Source organism: Pan troglodytes, chromosome 11 (genome assembly GCF_028858775.2).
Source record: "Pan troglodytes isolate AG18354 chromosome 11, NHGRI_mPanTro3-v2.0_pri, whole genome shotgun sequence".
NCBI classification, from domain to species: Eukaryota; Metazoa; Chordata; class Mammalia; order Primates; family Hominidae; genus Pan; species Pan troglodytes.
Window position 1 is genome coordinate 56,204,712 of NC_072409.2, and position 17,795 is coordinate 56,222,506.

The 17,795-nt window shown below is 38.9% G+C and overlaps 1 protein-coding gene across 14 annotated transcripts in view; it reads left to right on the forward strand.

Annotated features, from left to right (window-relative positions):
* Nucleotides 1-17,795, forward strand: part of LOC107972967 (contactin-associated protein-like 3) — a 234,298-nt gene that overhangs the window by 96,402 nt on the left and 120,101 nt on the right. For all 14 annotated transcript variants that reach the window (XM_054658177.1, XM_054658178.2, XM_054658183.2 and 11 more), the window contains exon 4: nt 12,669-12,816. In XM_054658177.1, coding sequence (XP_054514152.1) covers nt 12,669-12,816 — 148 coding nt within the window. The remainder of the gene's footprint in view (nt 1-12,668; nt 12,817-17,795) is intronic.

A 17,795-nucleotide genomic window follows, 5' to 3' on the forward strand; every position in this document is an offset into this window, starting at 1 on the left:
AAGTAGTCAGTAATAAAAGAAAAACCAAAAAGAGTGATTTAAGAAATTGGAAGAATAGAGTAAGAATCTGAAAGCTCTTTTTCTTCCTCCAGCTTCTCATTTCTTCTCTGCTGTCATTCCTTTTGTTTCCTCAGCTTCTCTTCACCCTTCTTTGCTCAATCTGGGATCTCAGAGGAGGGAGGTAATGGTCTCTTGGATGAATTGGAAACCTGAGATGAATTCCCTTTAGAAGGAGCAAATTGTTAGCTTTATTAGAATATCCTGATATTGGATGCCCTAGTTCTGATCCCATCTCTGTGATTCCCTCTAAACTGAATATGCAAAACACAACTAAACATCTATAAATTACTCAGAAGAAAGATCAAAGAGTCAGTGAGAATTTGGGTAAGAGATTGTATCCTAGAATAAAGGTTTTGGGTTGCTGAATGGTTGATTGCCTTAACAACTTAGAAGAAATGGAGGGAGTCAAATTACTATGGCATAACAGGGACTGAAACTACAGTGCCATACAAACCAACTTATTTTTCATTTCATGATGAAAATCAGCCCTATCCCTTTGCAACTGCAGTGACACAAATGCCAGAATCCATATTGCCTTCCCCCAAGTTGATATACTTCTCTTAAGAGATTTTTTTCTATTGCTGTGGGAAGATTCACACAAATTTGCAGAAGTGCTCTGCAGCATTTTTTCAACATATAGCTACACACGTGAGGATATAAACTGGCTGCTGTGTGATGTGTTGCCTCTGGCTGACTTGCTCAACTAGTGGAACAGGTGTGATAGAGGCCAAATTATAACCCCCTCATCAGGGAGTGCCATGGCCTCAGGAAACCAGCCGTCCACCTCTTTCCATAACTCAGTGTGAGGGATGGCTGATGGCAGTCCTTGGAGCCTCTCTGCATATGGTGACCTCTAGCAGTGCTACAATAATGCACTCAAGAGGCAGGTGTGTCCCTGTTGCTTTTCATCAGCAGTGCACTGAAGCAGTTTATAAATTTTTGGGGCCCAATCCAAGGGAAGATCAGAATATATCCTTGGTCCTCTACCTTTTAAGCAGGCTTTTTGCCAGGAATTTCCCTGCCAGCAATTGTCAGGAGAAAAAATAGTTTGATGGCAAGGGCGGACAGTTGGTGCCAGCAATCCATTTTGGGAAAATGTGGGGAAGAACTTAAGACTGCAGTGTTAGCTGCCCAGTTAGAATTATCCACAGATGGGACAGACTTTATTGTGAGCCAACAACAAATAAAAAGGAATGCTCTAATGGAAAGTTGATATATCACTGTTGTAAGAAACCAGGATATTCAGAAAGGGGATGCTGAAGAAATTAAGGAAGACACAAAGGATTCAACCTGAGTCTGAAGCTTTATTAGCTTCTCTAGGAGATTTTTCTCCTGAGAAACTGGATGAGAAATAATTGGCAAACGGTGCAAACTAGTGTGCAAAATTGACATAATGAGGAAACCTTTGAGTTGGGAAGCAGAGAGCTTTATATGTCTGTTTCTTTTCCTCATCTTAATCTTTTCATGTTTTTTTTTCTTTTTTTTTTGTGAACCCTGGAGCCATGTATTCTGTAATTTCTTCTGACCTTTTTTTTTGTTTTAATGTTTTGGATATCTCCGGACAACCTTCTGTCTGTTCTTGCTGCTCTGAAATTATTCTGCAAATAGATCTTTTGTAAAAGAAGCATGCTTTTATCTAGTCTCCTGATGCACCTAGCTATTTGTTGGAAAGGGACTCGCTGTGTAAACTAATGCCTCCCACCCATTCTGTATTCTGGGTGAAATGATTTTGGAGCCCTGGGAGGCAAGGCACCTGATGATAAGGTAAAGATGTGCCTTCTGAAACCAATGGGGGCAGTGGTGAGTGGCAATCTCACCTTGCACTGGAATAGATCAATTGACAAGAAGTAGATCCATTTTTCTGGATCCCAGGAACAAATATTTTAGTAAAATGTATCAATGCTATAATTATAGCTTACAACATGGAATAGCTCAATTATAAGAAATATAATCTATACATTTTTTAATTAGGAAAATGAGCTGTGATAAAGGGCATTCAGTTTGTAATGCTTCTACATTACCTGTGAAAAAGGAAGGAAAATATGACAGGGAAGGTGGACCTGTTTACAGATTTGTACAAGATCTTATAGAAATAAGTATGTTTGTGATTCTTCTGGTACCTGTGCTTGTGCTAGCTGACCTGGCTACTATTTTAATTACAATACCTATGCCAACTAAGTATTTTTCTGCAGTAGACTTTTGTTCAGGTTTTTTTCTGTACCTTTACATGAGAAATCAAGGTTCATCCTTACATTTACCTATGGCAGCTTTCAATATTTGTGGCAACGGATTCCTCAGGATTTAGAGATTCACCTACTATATTCTCTAGACATTTACTGTTCAAGAGAACTTAAAGTCATTTTCCTCACCTTAGAGTTTCATGCTGATTCAATATGCAGATGAATCATTGATAGCTGCTGACACCTTACATGTGATAAGAAGAAAATGTAACTTTCTACAAATTTTTAGCTTCCTAAGCATATAAAACATCCCTAGATAAATAGCAATAGTGTCAAACTGAACTCAAGCATTTGGGACATTTGTGACTGGCCAATAAAAAATAGTCCCTTCCTAGAGTCAGCCTATTTTACAAATTAAGCTTGCTTAATTAAAAAAAATCAAGTTTGCCAGTTTTGGGGATTGGTTGGGAATTGCAGTCAGGGGATCCCTGCCTGTTCTGAAAAGGCGAAGCCTGTCACTGAGCTGTTGCATCAAACGTCACCAGCACCTTTACTGGGGTCATGTTAGCAGTGGAAGATCTGTACAGGTCTGCAACAACCTCAGTTCTTGCTACCTCAGAAGAAGGAATTCAACCGAGGAGCTTAAGGCAGAGGAAGAGACTGAGGCAGAGACTCAGAGCAGGAGTGAATGTTTATTAAAAAGTTTCAGAGCAGGAACCAAAGAAAGTGAAGTACATTTGGAAGAGGGGCAAGCCGGCAGCCTGAGAGATTCAAGTGCACGGTTTGACCTTTAACTTGGGGTTTTATACATTGGCGTTCCATATGCACAGTGGCCTGTCAGCACTTGGGAGGGGTCATAGGCATAATGTGTTCACTGGAGTTGTATGCATGTTCCTAGAAGAAGGTCATGTACCAGTTAAACTCCACCATTTTGCCTCTTAGTGCGCATGCTTGAGGCCACTCACCCAGCTCCTGAGATCATATTGGGAAGCTTCTGATCACCAGTTACAGGTGTTTCTATCCATTGCGAGACTGCCTTTCCCTGGCACTGGCTACAACCAATTATTTTAGAGAGAGAGTGTAACAACTGCCTGACCATCACCTGATGGTTGCCTGACATTCCTGGGGTCGGGGGATCCTCTCCTGTTCTGCTCATGTCTGACTAACTACTATCACAGTCAGAAGAAGCTGAAAAGCCTTTCAAACCCTTTAAGGACCTATTGTCTCCCCACGTGTATTCATAACTCTGGTAAACTATTCTACTTTTTCCATCTGGAGAATAAAGGAGTTGCTAGTGGTGTGCTTACTCAGAACCTAGGCCCTGACTATAGACCTATTGGTTACTTTCCTGTCTTGTTGGATTCTGTTGTTCTGGATATGCCAGGCTTTCTACAAGCCACAGTAGCTCTTCTGATTGTGTCACTGCCCGATGGGTTCTTCCTGCTCGCTGCAAAAAAACAAAACAAAACAAAAAACATGGTATTTGCTGTAAAGAGTTTAAATTAACTCAAGGTTGGCAACATCACATTAGAGATGAAGTTATTGTTCAAGTCAGTCTCATCGAAGGCTCATAGGTTAGGGATTTTTCAAAGGTAGTTTAGGGAAAGGGTGGGGAGTGGCTAGGCAATGGGTGCTTGCCGCTGATTGGTTGGGGGTGTAATCATAGGGGTGTGGGAAATGATTCTTCTGCATGCTGAGTTACTTATGGGTGGAGCTACGGGAGCTGTTGGCAGGTCCAGTGGAGCCATCGGTAGTCAAACATGCAAAAAACCTGGATATCTCAAAAGGCTAATCTTAGATTCTACAATACTGATGTTATCTGCTGGAATTGATGAAGTTGCATATCTCCTGACCTCTGGACAAATGGCTAGCAATCATTTATGTCTGTATTTTAGCAGAATTTAGGCTCCTCTATTCTCCTAGCCTGGTGGTCTCTCATTAGCTTTAGTTTTGGGGAAGGGCTATTATCATGTAAACTATAAACTAGATGTCTCTCACGGTTGGCTTGCCTAAGCCCAGGAATGATTAAGGGCAACTTGAAGGTCAAGGGCAAGAAGGGGGTTAACTAGATCAGGTCTCCCCATTGCCATAATTTTGTCACTGTTAGAATTTGTGCAAAGGCAGTTTCAATTTCACTGTTAGAATTTGTGCAAAGGTGGTTTCAGAGCTCAGCTTTGACCCTAGGACATTGAACTTCCATGTGCCTCATGTTGTTGCTGCTGTTTTACAAATTCATAGACAAAAAATTTCTAGCACACTGCCGGATAAGCCACGAGCAAGTCTTATTATCTCATACTAATATTATTCTAGGCAGGTGGCACCTTTTGAGTCTGGTTACTCTGTTTGTAGATCCTAACCAAATAGGAGGATGTGACTGCCTCATAGTCACAGAAAATACTCAACCTAGGCCTGATTCATTCAGTATTCTTATTCCCAATGCTGGCAATATTGTTCATTGATGGATCTGTGTGAGAGACACACAGGAATATACAATTGCATCTTATGCAGTATTTTATAGGTAGAGATGGCTTTTTCTTAGAACATATTATACATGATTACAAGTGTAAAAATATGGTGAAATAATTTTATTTGCTTTTAAAATGATTTTTGTTGCTAAAAACTAAAATTAAAAATAGAGAACAAGTATCCTAAATGTTTTTGAAACTATTATCATAGCAATTCTCAGACCATCAAGACTATGAACTATTTTCCATGATAGCACACTAATCATAACAATCATAACCATTTGTATGTGCATATCCAATATCTAATATTCAGGGATAAGGTCATACGGATCACCCAGTTTAATGCTCACAGATTCTTATGTGAAAACATATATATTTGGTCATAGTTAAAATGGACAAAATAAGTGAATCTGTCTGATGGTCAGATAGTAAATATGTCAAACAAACAAATGATTACAATTTTCGGTTAGAATAACAAAAGCACTTAGATCACTGATTTAATAATAGTGATTCCCTAGCTAATTTTTTCATCTGTGCAGGTTGATTATCAGGGATGAAAAAGTGTGAAAACATTCCAATTAAGTAAATTGCTCTGCAGTTGGTGGGAAGTACTAAGTAATTACTTGTGGTGAGTCCAGAGATGAAGATGGAGTGGGCATCTCTGAGTCACCCAGGCAAAGGAAGACAGGTGCTGCTCCTCACAGCAGAACAAGGAGCTGGGTTTAGAGAGACTGGATAGAATATAGCATTAGGAAGATTATCTCTAACAATCAAGTCAATGCACCAGCATTTGCCTGGGACCAACTGTGTGTTAAACACTGGTAAATACTGGGAGGGTTAAAGGTGCAGATCTTGGGGAACCTAGCATAAAATTCAACACAGCAGACATTTATTCTCCTTGAAGAATTCCTGATTTTGCAACAATGCCTATCATGTCCCAGAACGAGGCTGGTTGTTGAAAGTCTCTGAGAAACCAGAGATGGCACCAGCATAATACCCTGAACTTTTATAAAGCACAAAGATTTATAATTATAATAAGGAAATCTGAGAGCAAGAAGACATGCTGATCGATCTCACACAGGAAATTTGTCCCAGATCCAAGTCAAATGACAAGTTAGATGAATTGCCTGCTTTCTAAAAAGGTATTTTAACATTTAACTAATGTGATCATTTAAAGTCAATAGCAATATTTCGGAAAGAACGCCTGTTAAGTTGTGATATATTTAGTTATATGCACTATACACAGAGAGCTAAGTGGCTAGTTCTGCTCTCTTCATTATCTGAATTATTTAAAAAATTACATTTAAGTTAATCTTGATTCGTATTTTGAATTGCTTTATGTTTCTGAATGATCATTTCCTCAAAGTTATCAGTAGTGAGCAAACACAAGGAAACATTTATTTGTCTTTTTAAAACATGCACTACACTTTGTTTTTCTGTTTTTGACTTATTCAAATATGGTAAATTAATTAATTTTTATTTAAAAAAATGATAGGATGCTCAAGTATCAATCATACAAATGTATTGGCAGTGTTTCATTTTTCAATGATTATGTATATTTAATTAAAGATATGCATAAGTGCATATACACATACATTTTTTTTCAATAAGGTACTCTTGCTGTCATTGATTATTCATTTATTTTCTAACATTTCTTTCTTTCTTGACCCGAATATAAACTAACTATTTCAGGCCATGCTCTTTTAGTGCTAGAGAAAACTTTAGATTCCATAGTACTTTTTTTTTTTTTTTTTTTTTTTTTGAGATAGAGTCTCACTCTGTCACCAAGGCTGGAGTGCAGTGGTGCAATCTTGGCTCACTGCAACCTCCACCTCCCAGGTTCAAGTGATTCTCCTGCCTCAGCCTCCTGAGTAGCTGGGACTACAGGGGCATGCCACCATGCTAGGCTAATTTTTTTTTTTTTTTTGAAGTAGAGATGAGGTTTCACCATATTGGTCAGGCTGGTCTCAAATTCCTGACCTCAGGTGATCCACCTGCCTCAGCCTCCCAAAGTGCTGAGATTACAGGCGTGAGCCACCGTGCCTGGCCCCGTAGTACTTTGTAGCATGCTTTCCAGCTAAACTGAAGCCTCAGGTGACATACCATGGCTCTCACAGCTAATTAATGAAAAAGCTGGAACCATCACCCACATTTCTTAATTCCTACTTCAGTTCATTTAATAATGCTAGAATAAGGCAAAGTCACACTTTTCTCATTTTGTGTTGATAAACATTGTATTCTAATGGTTAGTAAAATATTAATAATGCATTCATGAGCACTTTAAAATAATTAAGTACAACTGTTCACATAGGCAGTTATCGATACTAATTTAAATAAGAAACAGTTTTGCATGTTACACCATTATCTGTAATCTTCTGAAAATAACAGGGACAAAAGCAGTATCATCCTTGCCTAATGTCATCTGCTAGTGAGGGGATGCAGACCTAAGTGACTAAGTTGATTCCGGCTGAGAATCAAAGGAAAAGGTCCATAGATTCATCCTTGCTTTCAAAGAGTGGCATTGTGAGAATGAGTAAGAGGAAATATCACTTAGTATTAACAGATGATAATAAGCAGTGTTTCCTACTAATTGATTATTTACCGTATGCTAGATATGTGAGAGTCTTGTGAGTCCGGATCATCATTCTCCCCAGTGTTCAGAGGGGAAGGCTCCGCATGGTTGAGTATCTTGCCCATAGTCACAGAACCAGTATATGTTGGGACTTGGCCTCAGACCCAGGTCTCTCCAGCTTCGCAGCCTGTGTTCATCATATGATGTATCACTTACAGGAAACTCCAAAACTGAGCTGAAGTCTTTGACAGTCGCAGGAGCCAGCATCCTGCTGGAGCCGTGGCCTCACAGTCCTGTCTGTGTCCTTGGGAGGGCTCTGTGGCAGCCCCAGGTCCCACTTGCCAGGAGTCCCTTCTTCACCCATGGGCATCCTGAGAACAGAGGAGGCTGAGGGGGCAGCAGCAGAGGGTTAACAGCTCTTCAGCAGGCACTGGGTCCACATGCTGGAGCCCTTTTTTGTTGATTTATTGTGTTTAGACATCAGATGCCAAGGTTTCCATGAGTCACCTTCCTCAGTGAGGAATCATGAAGGAATGATCGGTCTGGTCTGCATAAGGCCCTACTCTTGCCTTGGTGTTCATTCATTCATTAATCATATTTTTTTTATACATGATTCATATTTCCCCAGTCCAATACATTTTATTTGTACATATTCTTTTAAAAATCATAATTCTTTTGTTCACACATATTTACACTTACATATAATATTGTTTTATATCTTTCATTTTGCTTTTTACTGATTAACTCTGCATAAATATAATTGTACTAGTCATACTAAGGTGATAATATGCTAATTTTTAATCTATAGAAACATTTTAATTACTTCATAAAATCAAGGTATATGTCATGGTAATTATATTATTAATGCTATATACTTAGAATTAATACAATTTCTTCATATAACACTTATAATTAACAAAGTGTTTTAATCAAATAATCTTGTTAACAGGCATTACAGGGAGCAGCTTAACAATATCTTTCATTTGTATAGTTCCTTAGAATTTTCAAGTCACCTACAGAAACATCTTCCAACAAGCTATAATTGGGCAGAGCAGTTAGTATTATCCCCATGTTACTCATAAAGAAGCTGAGATTACAAGCACTAAAATTTGTATCCAATATCAGCATAGTCTGGCAATTAAGGAAACAGAATTAGAACTCAGGGACTCACGGGCACTTTCTTACCCCACACACAGACAGCTTAAAATAATAACAGCATATTAAAATAAGAATCTCTCGTAGTACATTTGAGTGTTTGGGAAACTAATGATAAACTGAAGCTGCTGAAGAATCTATTTCTTTTAGACAGGCTTTTCTAACATCTTTGTGAGGACTAACTGAATTGATGTGTGAAATTGCATAGGACAGTGGTGGCCCTATGCATAGTAGAGATTTAATGCTTATTTTAAAATTCAGAGACTCATTTCAGTATCTCGTAATTTAAAATAAAGATTTGATGATAAAAACCCACTAAAACAGAAATGACAAAATGACAAATTTGGAAAAATAACAAATTTCTAACAGTCTTCTTAAAAATAGTTGTTGATGAGTCTTACCTTGACAGATTTTTTTCTGCTTATGGCTGTCAATCTGGGTATTTCATACTCATCCACAACTATCCATGCGCTTAACATTTTGCAGACCAGGATATCACATGAGCACCATCACTGACTGTGACTGTTAGATTTAACTAATGTGACCGCTAAAAATCAAAGTAGAGTGTTGGAAATTTTTCAATAATGTCATTAATTCCTAAGTTATTTATGAAACATATTTCCAGCATGTGAGTGGACTCCAAGCCACAGATTTCACTCACTTTCATGTATACCTAAGGAACATGTTATGAAAACTGATCATTTTATCTGAAAATACTCATTTTTGATTACTTAATATAATACTTAGCTAGAATGCCCTCAAAGACAGAGAATCCACATCAAACTTAAGTGACTGTCTTTCAATAAGATGGAGCTTTTATACATGAACACACCACACACACAAATTGCAGAGGAATGCTGTAAAAAATAAATGATTTATAATCTTACAAATACATTATATATATTAACTAGTTTAATTCTTACCAAGATTGCCAGATAGATATAATTTTTCTACTTTACAAAGAAAGATGATGATTTCTCCCAAGGTCACATGCCTGCTAAGACAGAAAAGAATTTGAAGGACTATGGCTTCCAAAAACTATTCTGTATACTCTCACTCTCCACAGAGCTGTAACTTTTGCTATTTATGTCTAAAATGATGACGTAATCCTCTGCAGAATTGTTGAAGGCTGCATATTTCTATAAAAGCTGGCTTATCCTTCTAGAAGGTTCGTTTTTCCACCTTAATAAAACAAAGCAGGAATAGGTCTTTGTGTTCGCCATTCTTTTGTCCGTAGTGGTCATGTGCTCACGTATGAACTCATGTCTGCTCTGCAAGCTCTCGAAGCAAACTTTGAATATAATGAATAAGAGACTACACTGCATATTTTTAAGACACACATTATTTTACTGTTATAGATAAGGTTATTTCAATAATAAGCCCTGAATGTTATGACAGTGAAATGCTAGTATAAATCTTTCCTGCCCAAAATGTATTCTCTTTAATTTCTATATCTTTAAAGAACAATGGTTCATTTGGTTGGTATCCCATGAAGCTGGTTATAATTCTATATAAGACAATAATGTGATTTCTGAAATTTCAAATGAATTAGTGTGATTATATATATAAACTTTTAAATATATTTTAGTCATATGTAATAAATGTTTGATTTTTTATTGATATCTCTGAAGTTGCAAAGAGTATGTTTCTCATCTGCCTTATTCACAAACTATTAGGTAATGTCTATTTAAAGTTTCTTAAATGTTAATCTATTTAATTAAGCAAAAATTGACATTAAATTTTATTTTGCTACATGATCCTATTATCACATCACTCAGAAGTATATTTTCCAGAGTTTACACTTTGAAACAAATTGAGAAAGAAGTAACATTTGGCAGATAAAGGTGAAAAAATTCTGTTTTGGTAGGGTTCCTTTGAAAGGTTTTTATTGTATTGTTTTTATCGAGGTTTACAAAGTTTATTCAGCTACAGAAAAATATGATTTTAATTCTGCAACTGAATTTTAACATTGGAGTCAAAATGCTCATAGGATCTGATGTTCCTGTATTAGCTTGGCTGTATGTCTTAGATATTAAACCCAAATTAGAACCAAAATAAAAGGATGGATCAACCATCTCTACCAACCATGCCAACAATGACCAACCTGGGTCACAATCACAGCAGCCACCTCCACGCAGGTGGTGGGCTGATTGATTTCCAGGTGTTATCTCAATTAGTACTCTGGCCCTTCAAGATCAGTTTTACAGATGAAGAAACTGCAGCTTGCAGCAGAGAGTAGCAGGGTTTGAGGTGGTGGAGCTGGGATATGGCTTCTTTTATATAGGTCAGCCTGGGCTGTCCAGACAGAAGGTTGTGAGTGCAGAGGTTGTGCAAATATTTACCTGAAGTTGGTATAGCGATTGTTAACTCAAAAAATGTCGATGTACATGACCCTTTAGTTGGAACAAGAGTGAAATGATTATCTCTGGCTGGGCATGGTGGCTTAATGACTGTAATCCTAGCATTTTGGGAGGCCCAGGTGGGCAAATTACTTGAGGCTGGGAGTTCGAAACCAGCCTGGCTAACATGGCAAAACCCCGTCTCTACTAAAAATACAAAAATTAGCCAGGTGTGGTGGCATGCTCTTGGAATGCCAGCTACTGGGCAGGCTGAGGCAGGAGAATTGCTTAAATCTGGGAGGCAGAGGTTGCAGTGAGTCTAGATCGCACCACTGCATTCCAGCCTGGAAGACAAAGTGAGACCCTGTCTCAGAAAAAAAAAAAAAAAAAAAAAAAAAAGGTGAAATGATTATCTTGGAATTGGCATGAATTAGCAATAGACGAACTGTTACCAAGTCTGACATCAACACTAGCATTTAAAATTGACCACATTCACTAAGGCATTTCCTATATTTTTATTTCCATGTGTTTATACCCAGGGACACCCATTGGTGGTTGGATATGAGGCAGACTGATCTTTATTCTCTTTGTTTTGTTGTTAAGCCTGGTACATTCTTTTTTTTTTTTTTTTGTGACGGAGTCTACCTCTGTCGCCCAGGCTGGAGTGCAGTGGCACGATCTCGGCTCACTGCAAGCTCCACCTCCCGGGTTCACACCATTCTTCTGCCTCAGCCTCCTGAGTAGCTGGGACTACAGGGGCCCACCACCATGCCCGGCTAATTTTTTTGTATTTTTAGTAGAGACGGGGTTTCACCGTGTTAGCCAGGATGATCTCGATCTCCTGACCTCGTGATCTGTCAGACTTGGCCTCCCAAAGTACTGGGATTACAGGCGTGAACCAACGCGCTGGCCCTAAGCCTGGTACATTCTTTAGTAAAGCAAAATAATTAGGCAGGAGTCATTCTTCATTCTTGGTTGAACTAACTGCTGGCCTGTTCCATACATAGATATTAACTATGTGCCCCAGTCATGTTAGGTGATAGCACTTCTAGTGCAAAAGAGCATTAACCCTTTCCTTGTTCTCACACATGCCATATTCTTAAAAATCTGAAAACAATGAAAAAATATCTAAAACAACTTTGTTTGCTTTGCACTCTGATCCTTCCCAATGTTCAGATAGCAAGATGGAGTGAAGAGTGAAAGCCCCTTTGCCCTGGAGCAGATAGTGGCAGTGTGCTCCTCTTGACACCCCCAGGAAGCAGGCCACAGGTGCATGGAGCTGTGTTCACTGTGAAGTGGATTCAGCCTGATAACATGGAATCAATGATGCCATTGAAATAAAAGCCAGATGTAATCCTGCCCACACTCTATGATAGCTGTCCTACCTCCAGAGTGTCCTTTCTTCTTCCTAGACTGTAGTTTTTCATTTATAAATTAAGGGTGTGGGGCTGGAATCATGTCTAGGTCCCTTCCAACTCTCTAATTGCAGATTCCAGGATTCTCACTGCAGAGCCTTTGCATGTTACGGTGGTGCTTGATTGCCCTGCCATGTGATGTGGCTTTTTGTGAGCATCTTTACCACTTGATTAGGGAGGAATCTGTGGGATAGCATTTTAAAAAAGTGAACTTCATAGAGGTTGCCATGTTTATAGTCATTTTAATGATGTGGATGAAATTTAAACTACCTTGTAAATAAAGAAAACGTAGACAATGGTGACGAATTCAGGGACTGGAGAGGTTGTCACATCCTTGTTAACCATTAGCAGTGTTTCCTTTAAAACAGCAGCTTTTTGCATATTAGCAAAGCGAGCATACATTGCTCATTGCCATGAGAGGTGACGACATGAAGATGGTGCGTCCTGCAGATACATTGATCCCTTTCTCTGTTTTCTCCTAGGGTTTTCCAGGAAACACAAACGCAGACAGTGTGGTGCACTACAGACTCCAGCCTCCCTTTGAAGCCAGGTTCCTGCGCTTTCTCCCTTTAGCCTGGAACCCCAGGGGCAGGATTGGGATGCGGATCGAAGTGTACGGATGTGCATATAGTAAGTGGCCTTTATTCCCTGTGTGAAATCAAGGTCAGCATGAGATTCTGTCAAAGCCAAACTGTAAAAGCCAATGTCGGCATGAAATGTTGAACTTGACTTTTTCTGTCTTTTTATATAGCTGGGCAAGCAGAACTGGTTTTTATTGAAACACTCTAGTGTCTCCCCATGGCAATATGGACTTTAGTTACTGTCTTTTATAGTTGAATTTAGTGGTGGACCTGAACTGAAACTTACCTGTCTTTAGATTCCCAGAGTTTAGCAAAGTACTTGCAATATGGTAGGCATCTGATGAAACGAATGCAATTCAAACTAACAACAGATGATGCTGTTTTTCTGAAGCTGAGATGACATGCTGTCTGGGAAAACAGGAGCTGTACTGGGGGCAGGGTGTGATTTCTCACAATCTCTTGGTTCTCTGTGTTTTTCTCTGCTAACGTCCTCTTTTGCACACCGTGCTGTCGCTTCACTTGATCTTCATTTGGTGGGAACCTGTGTTTAGTCAGCCTCTTTTCTCACCTATTCTTTGTTATAAAAGTGGAAAGGATGGGGCCGACATGAATATAACACAAACAAAAAGCCGGCCGTGAAATTATTTGGTGGTACTCAGTGACACAGTTGCCACTTGATGATCTAGAACATACTTGTATTCTTTCTTTACATTATCATAAAAATGTTTTAAATTATTGTCAAAATGGAATAAAATTTAAAAATACTCCTGTATAAAACTGGAGAACAAGTCAAAGAGCAGCCTGGATGGAAGTGTCTTAAGTGGCTTCAATTTGGGTCCGGCCGGATGTTCATATCACGCTATTTACACACAGTCACTCCCATTCTCTGCCTACTCACAGCTTTAGCCCTGCAGAATATTAATTTTCTAAAGCATGATAACAACGTCTGTCATTCATGCAGCATTTAATGTCTCAGATACTATTATTTCCATTTTATTACATAACCCCTGTACAACCCAGTTCATTTCCTAACTCTCCTTGTTTTTTAGTGTTTACATTTCTACAGGGCTAAATATAATGATGTTCCATTACCAACGGTCTTTTTTCTTCCTGTTATTGTTCATCTCCTTCCATCCCTGTGTTTTCTGGGACCTATAACTGTGCTCTCTGTTTCAATGGCTAAGATGTCTGATATTTAGAATCTCTCTTTGATGCTGTGAAGTTACCTTCTCCTCTCATCACTCTGAAACAACTTCAGGTTTACTGACTTCAAAGTGGAACATGCTCTTTGATGGCGATTTGCCATTAGCTTGATGTTCCTTCATGAAGAGATATTACTCCAGTTCCTTGGGCTGGAGGTTGGTACCAGGAAGATCAAAGCCCCGTGCCTGATTCCAGGAAGGGCCGGTGGGCGGTGCAGCTGCCATGCAATCTGCTGGCACCGTTAACTTCTGTAAACACATGCTGTTGGCTGTAAGGGACTACTAGTAAAAAAACCCAAACATGCAGACAGATAATATGTAACCAGTGCTAACTAGCTAAAAGTAATTCTTTAGAACAAGTGGACATCTACATTGTCTTTTTTTCCTTAGAAGAATAATTGTTCAAGTATGGTGATTTTATTTTTGTTGTTGACAGTAATACAATCCTTTATGACTTATGTTAATAATGGTAGTTTCAGTATTTTCCTTTGTATTTCCACTGCCCTGCTTGTTTTCTAGAACGTTGCTTATAATGACTTATAATATCCCTGCCACGCAGCATCTCTTCCCATTTATTTATTTATGTATTTATCAATTTATCTTTTTTTATTTTAAGAGGCAACTTCTCATTATGTTGCCCAGGCTGGAGTGCAGTGGCTACAGGCACAATCCCACTGCTGATCAGCACGGGAGTCTTGACCTGCTTCATTTGGGAGCAGGGCTAGTTCACTCTTCCTTAAGCAACCTCTGATGGTCCTCCGCTCGGAGAGATCACCATTTGATGCTAAAATTTGTTCAGACACCTGATCATCATAGTGCACCCCTGGGCTCCATCGATCCTCTACCTCAGCCTCCTGAGTAGCTGGGACTGCCCAGCCCTAGTGTTATTAGCTTTTCTACACTTCATTTACAGTAATAGATTCATTATTCCTTTAAACTGTGTGTGTTTTCACAGACTCCTGGCTTACTCTATGCATTTATTTCTATTTCCACTTCTAGCCTGGGGATAGGTTGTAGGTTCTCCCAGAGTTGCTGCTCAACTGCAGAATAAAGCCATGAGCACAGATGGCCTCGGGCCCTTCTTGACAGCTGTATTCTCCTGGTTTTCCATGCACCTTTGCATGCTACTCTTCTTGCCACTCCTTAAAGGCTAACATTATCCACAGATTGGTTCTAGGTCTTTTATCCTGCTCCCAAGCTCTCTCTGAGTCTTTTATCCACTTCCATGAGTTTTCAGTAGCATTTACACACTGTGGCTGATAACTTCCAAATACGTATCCGCAACCTACTCTGAGGAGTTCCAACCTCTGGTACCAACCTCTCTTCACTGGCCCTGTGAGCACTTAAAACTCAGTTGTCTATCTGCTCATTTTCCTTTGTTTTCCATCTTATAAAACGATACCAACAACCACCTATTGACTGAAACCTGATTCTATCTCCTAAATGTTTTGAATTTCTTTCTCTTCCTCCAGTTTAGCCTAAATGAGCACCAGCCTCCTAAATCAGCTATTTGTCTCTGGTCTTGATCTTTCCAGTTTTTAGTCCACACAATAATCAGGATGATTCCTGGAAAAACATGCACATTCGATTGTTCAAACTCGATTGTTGAAACATGCTTAAAGCCACACCCGAGACACTAGGATTGTTTCCCAGAGGCCTTAGACAGAAAAATAAATTCCCTATGCTCTACTGCCTGTCCAGGCCTTTGAGGGCATCTCTCAAGAACAAAGGGGAACTCCCAGAATCTTAGGCCAGAACCCTATGAGTCCTTGACGCATCTATCTCTCTTGCCCTCCATGTCCAGTGAGTCACGAAATTCTGTATTCTTCCCTCCAAATTACACCTTGCATGATTTCAGCTCTCTTTAGCTCTACTACCGACTTAATCTAAACTTGGTGTCCCACAGATTATGGAAATTGCCTTCCAAGTTTGGGTCATTCTGTCTCTGTTCATAGCTGACTACATTATATTCTCCACACTGCAACTCAAGTTACCTTTTAAAAATGCAGAACTGATACAATTACGTCCCTGTTTAATACCATCAGTGGCTTTCCATTGTTCCTAAAATAACATCCAGACTCCCAGCAAGGCCTGAAGGAGCTTGTCCCTGAATAACTCTCCAGTGCCACCTCTTGCTGCTGTCACCTGCTACCTGTCCACTGTCAATTGTATCCAGCTTTTTACTGACTCAAAGCCTTTACGCCTGTGGTCTCCCCTGCTTGAAATGCTCCTTCCCTATGTTCTTGACTGGCTATTTACTCTTCCTCTTTTGGATCTTAGTTTAAATGATGCTTCCTAGGCCCTCACTCTACATTTGGTTCCTCATTATAAGTTCCCAGGAAGCCTATAGTATGACTTCATGTGCTATAGTCACTTTTTGTAATGTATCTGTATCTGTCTTATTAGAGGCCTAATTTCCTTTTTCCTCATTAGACTTCAGGCTACAATAGGGTAAGGTACATTCATTGCTGTAACATCAGCACCTAATACAGAGCCAGGAACATACTAAGTGCACCATAGCTTTGCATTGAGTGAATGAATGAATGAAGCAATTCAGAAAAAAAGTCTGACAGATGATAATAAAATCTGAATAATGAATCTAAATTTCAGATATTTATTTCTCTCTTATACTAGCCATCCAGGTAAGGCAGGTATCTTGGAGATTATATTGTTATAAAGTGTAGTATTAAAAATTATTATAACTCTAGAAAAAATAGTGAATATAAGATTTTACAGTTATGTTTCCATTCTTCCATCTGATATTTGATGCATCTTTATGTAGTAGAAAGGCAGTTATTAACACCCAGATGTTCCAAGTGAGCAATCTGAGAAGCCACACCAAGGGCCGGCAGTGCAGGAGCTACAAATAGTCACCAGAGACAGGGAGAGGACTCCAGTCCTCTGACTACCAATTCCATGTTCTTGATGGATAATAACTGCCGAGGTTTCATAAAGGATCATTATATTGATACTTGTTTTGATATATTGCTATATTGATTGATGGCAGCAGCTTCTTTTCTACTTTCAGAGAGACAGCATCAAGCTGCATTGTATTGTATATAAACATTTAGTTTTTGATTCTGTACCTTCCTCCTTTTTATCATGCCAGCTTTAATTATCCTCAATTTCAGAGTTCTTTAAATCACTCCACTTTCTTTGATATTAATGCAAAAAATAGAACAGTCCTCTTCTTGTTGTTTTCTCAAGTGGTTAGTATCCTTTCCATCTCTTTAATTCCCAGTCCGCTAGTGCAGATTTTAAGGGCTTACATTCCACTCCATGCTAGTGTTTTAGTATTTTCATTAGATAACACTCAAACATGGCTTTTGTCTGATTCATGTTTCTGTTAAACTGAGATTGGGCTTCTATTCCTTTGTAAGTCACGGCAATAATTCATGAAGAAAAAAGAAAATGGTTAGTATTCAAGGTTGACTTCATAAATAACCAAGAAGAGCTTGGTTCACCACTTTTTTGGTCCCTTAGTGGTGGAAAATTTGGTGGGGGAGGGGGTCTGGGCGTGGTGGATTCTTTTTTAAAATTTTAATACTTGGAGCACAGCCCAGATAATTAACAGAATTCTAAAATGTTCTTTTCACGAAGATTTCTTTTATAATGTCCCAAGTGAAAATCATTCTTTATTACTCACAGGTAATTCTTTATTCATGCATTTTCTGTTACATTTTCTTATAACTTAGTCTTCAAATAGTTTTATATGTCATTCAGACTCTGTCTTACATAGCTATGCTATTACCAATCAGTCCTTTTCTTATTCATCATTCTAGCTTCACTTATAATTGGTTGAACCATATATTTGCCAGTTTTGTAG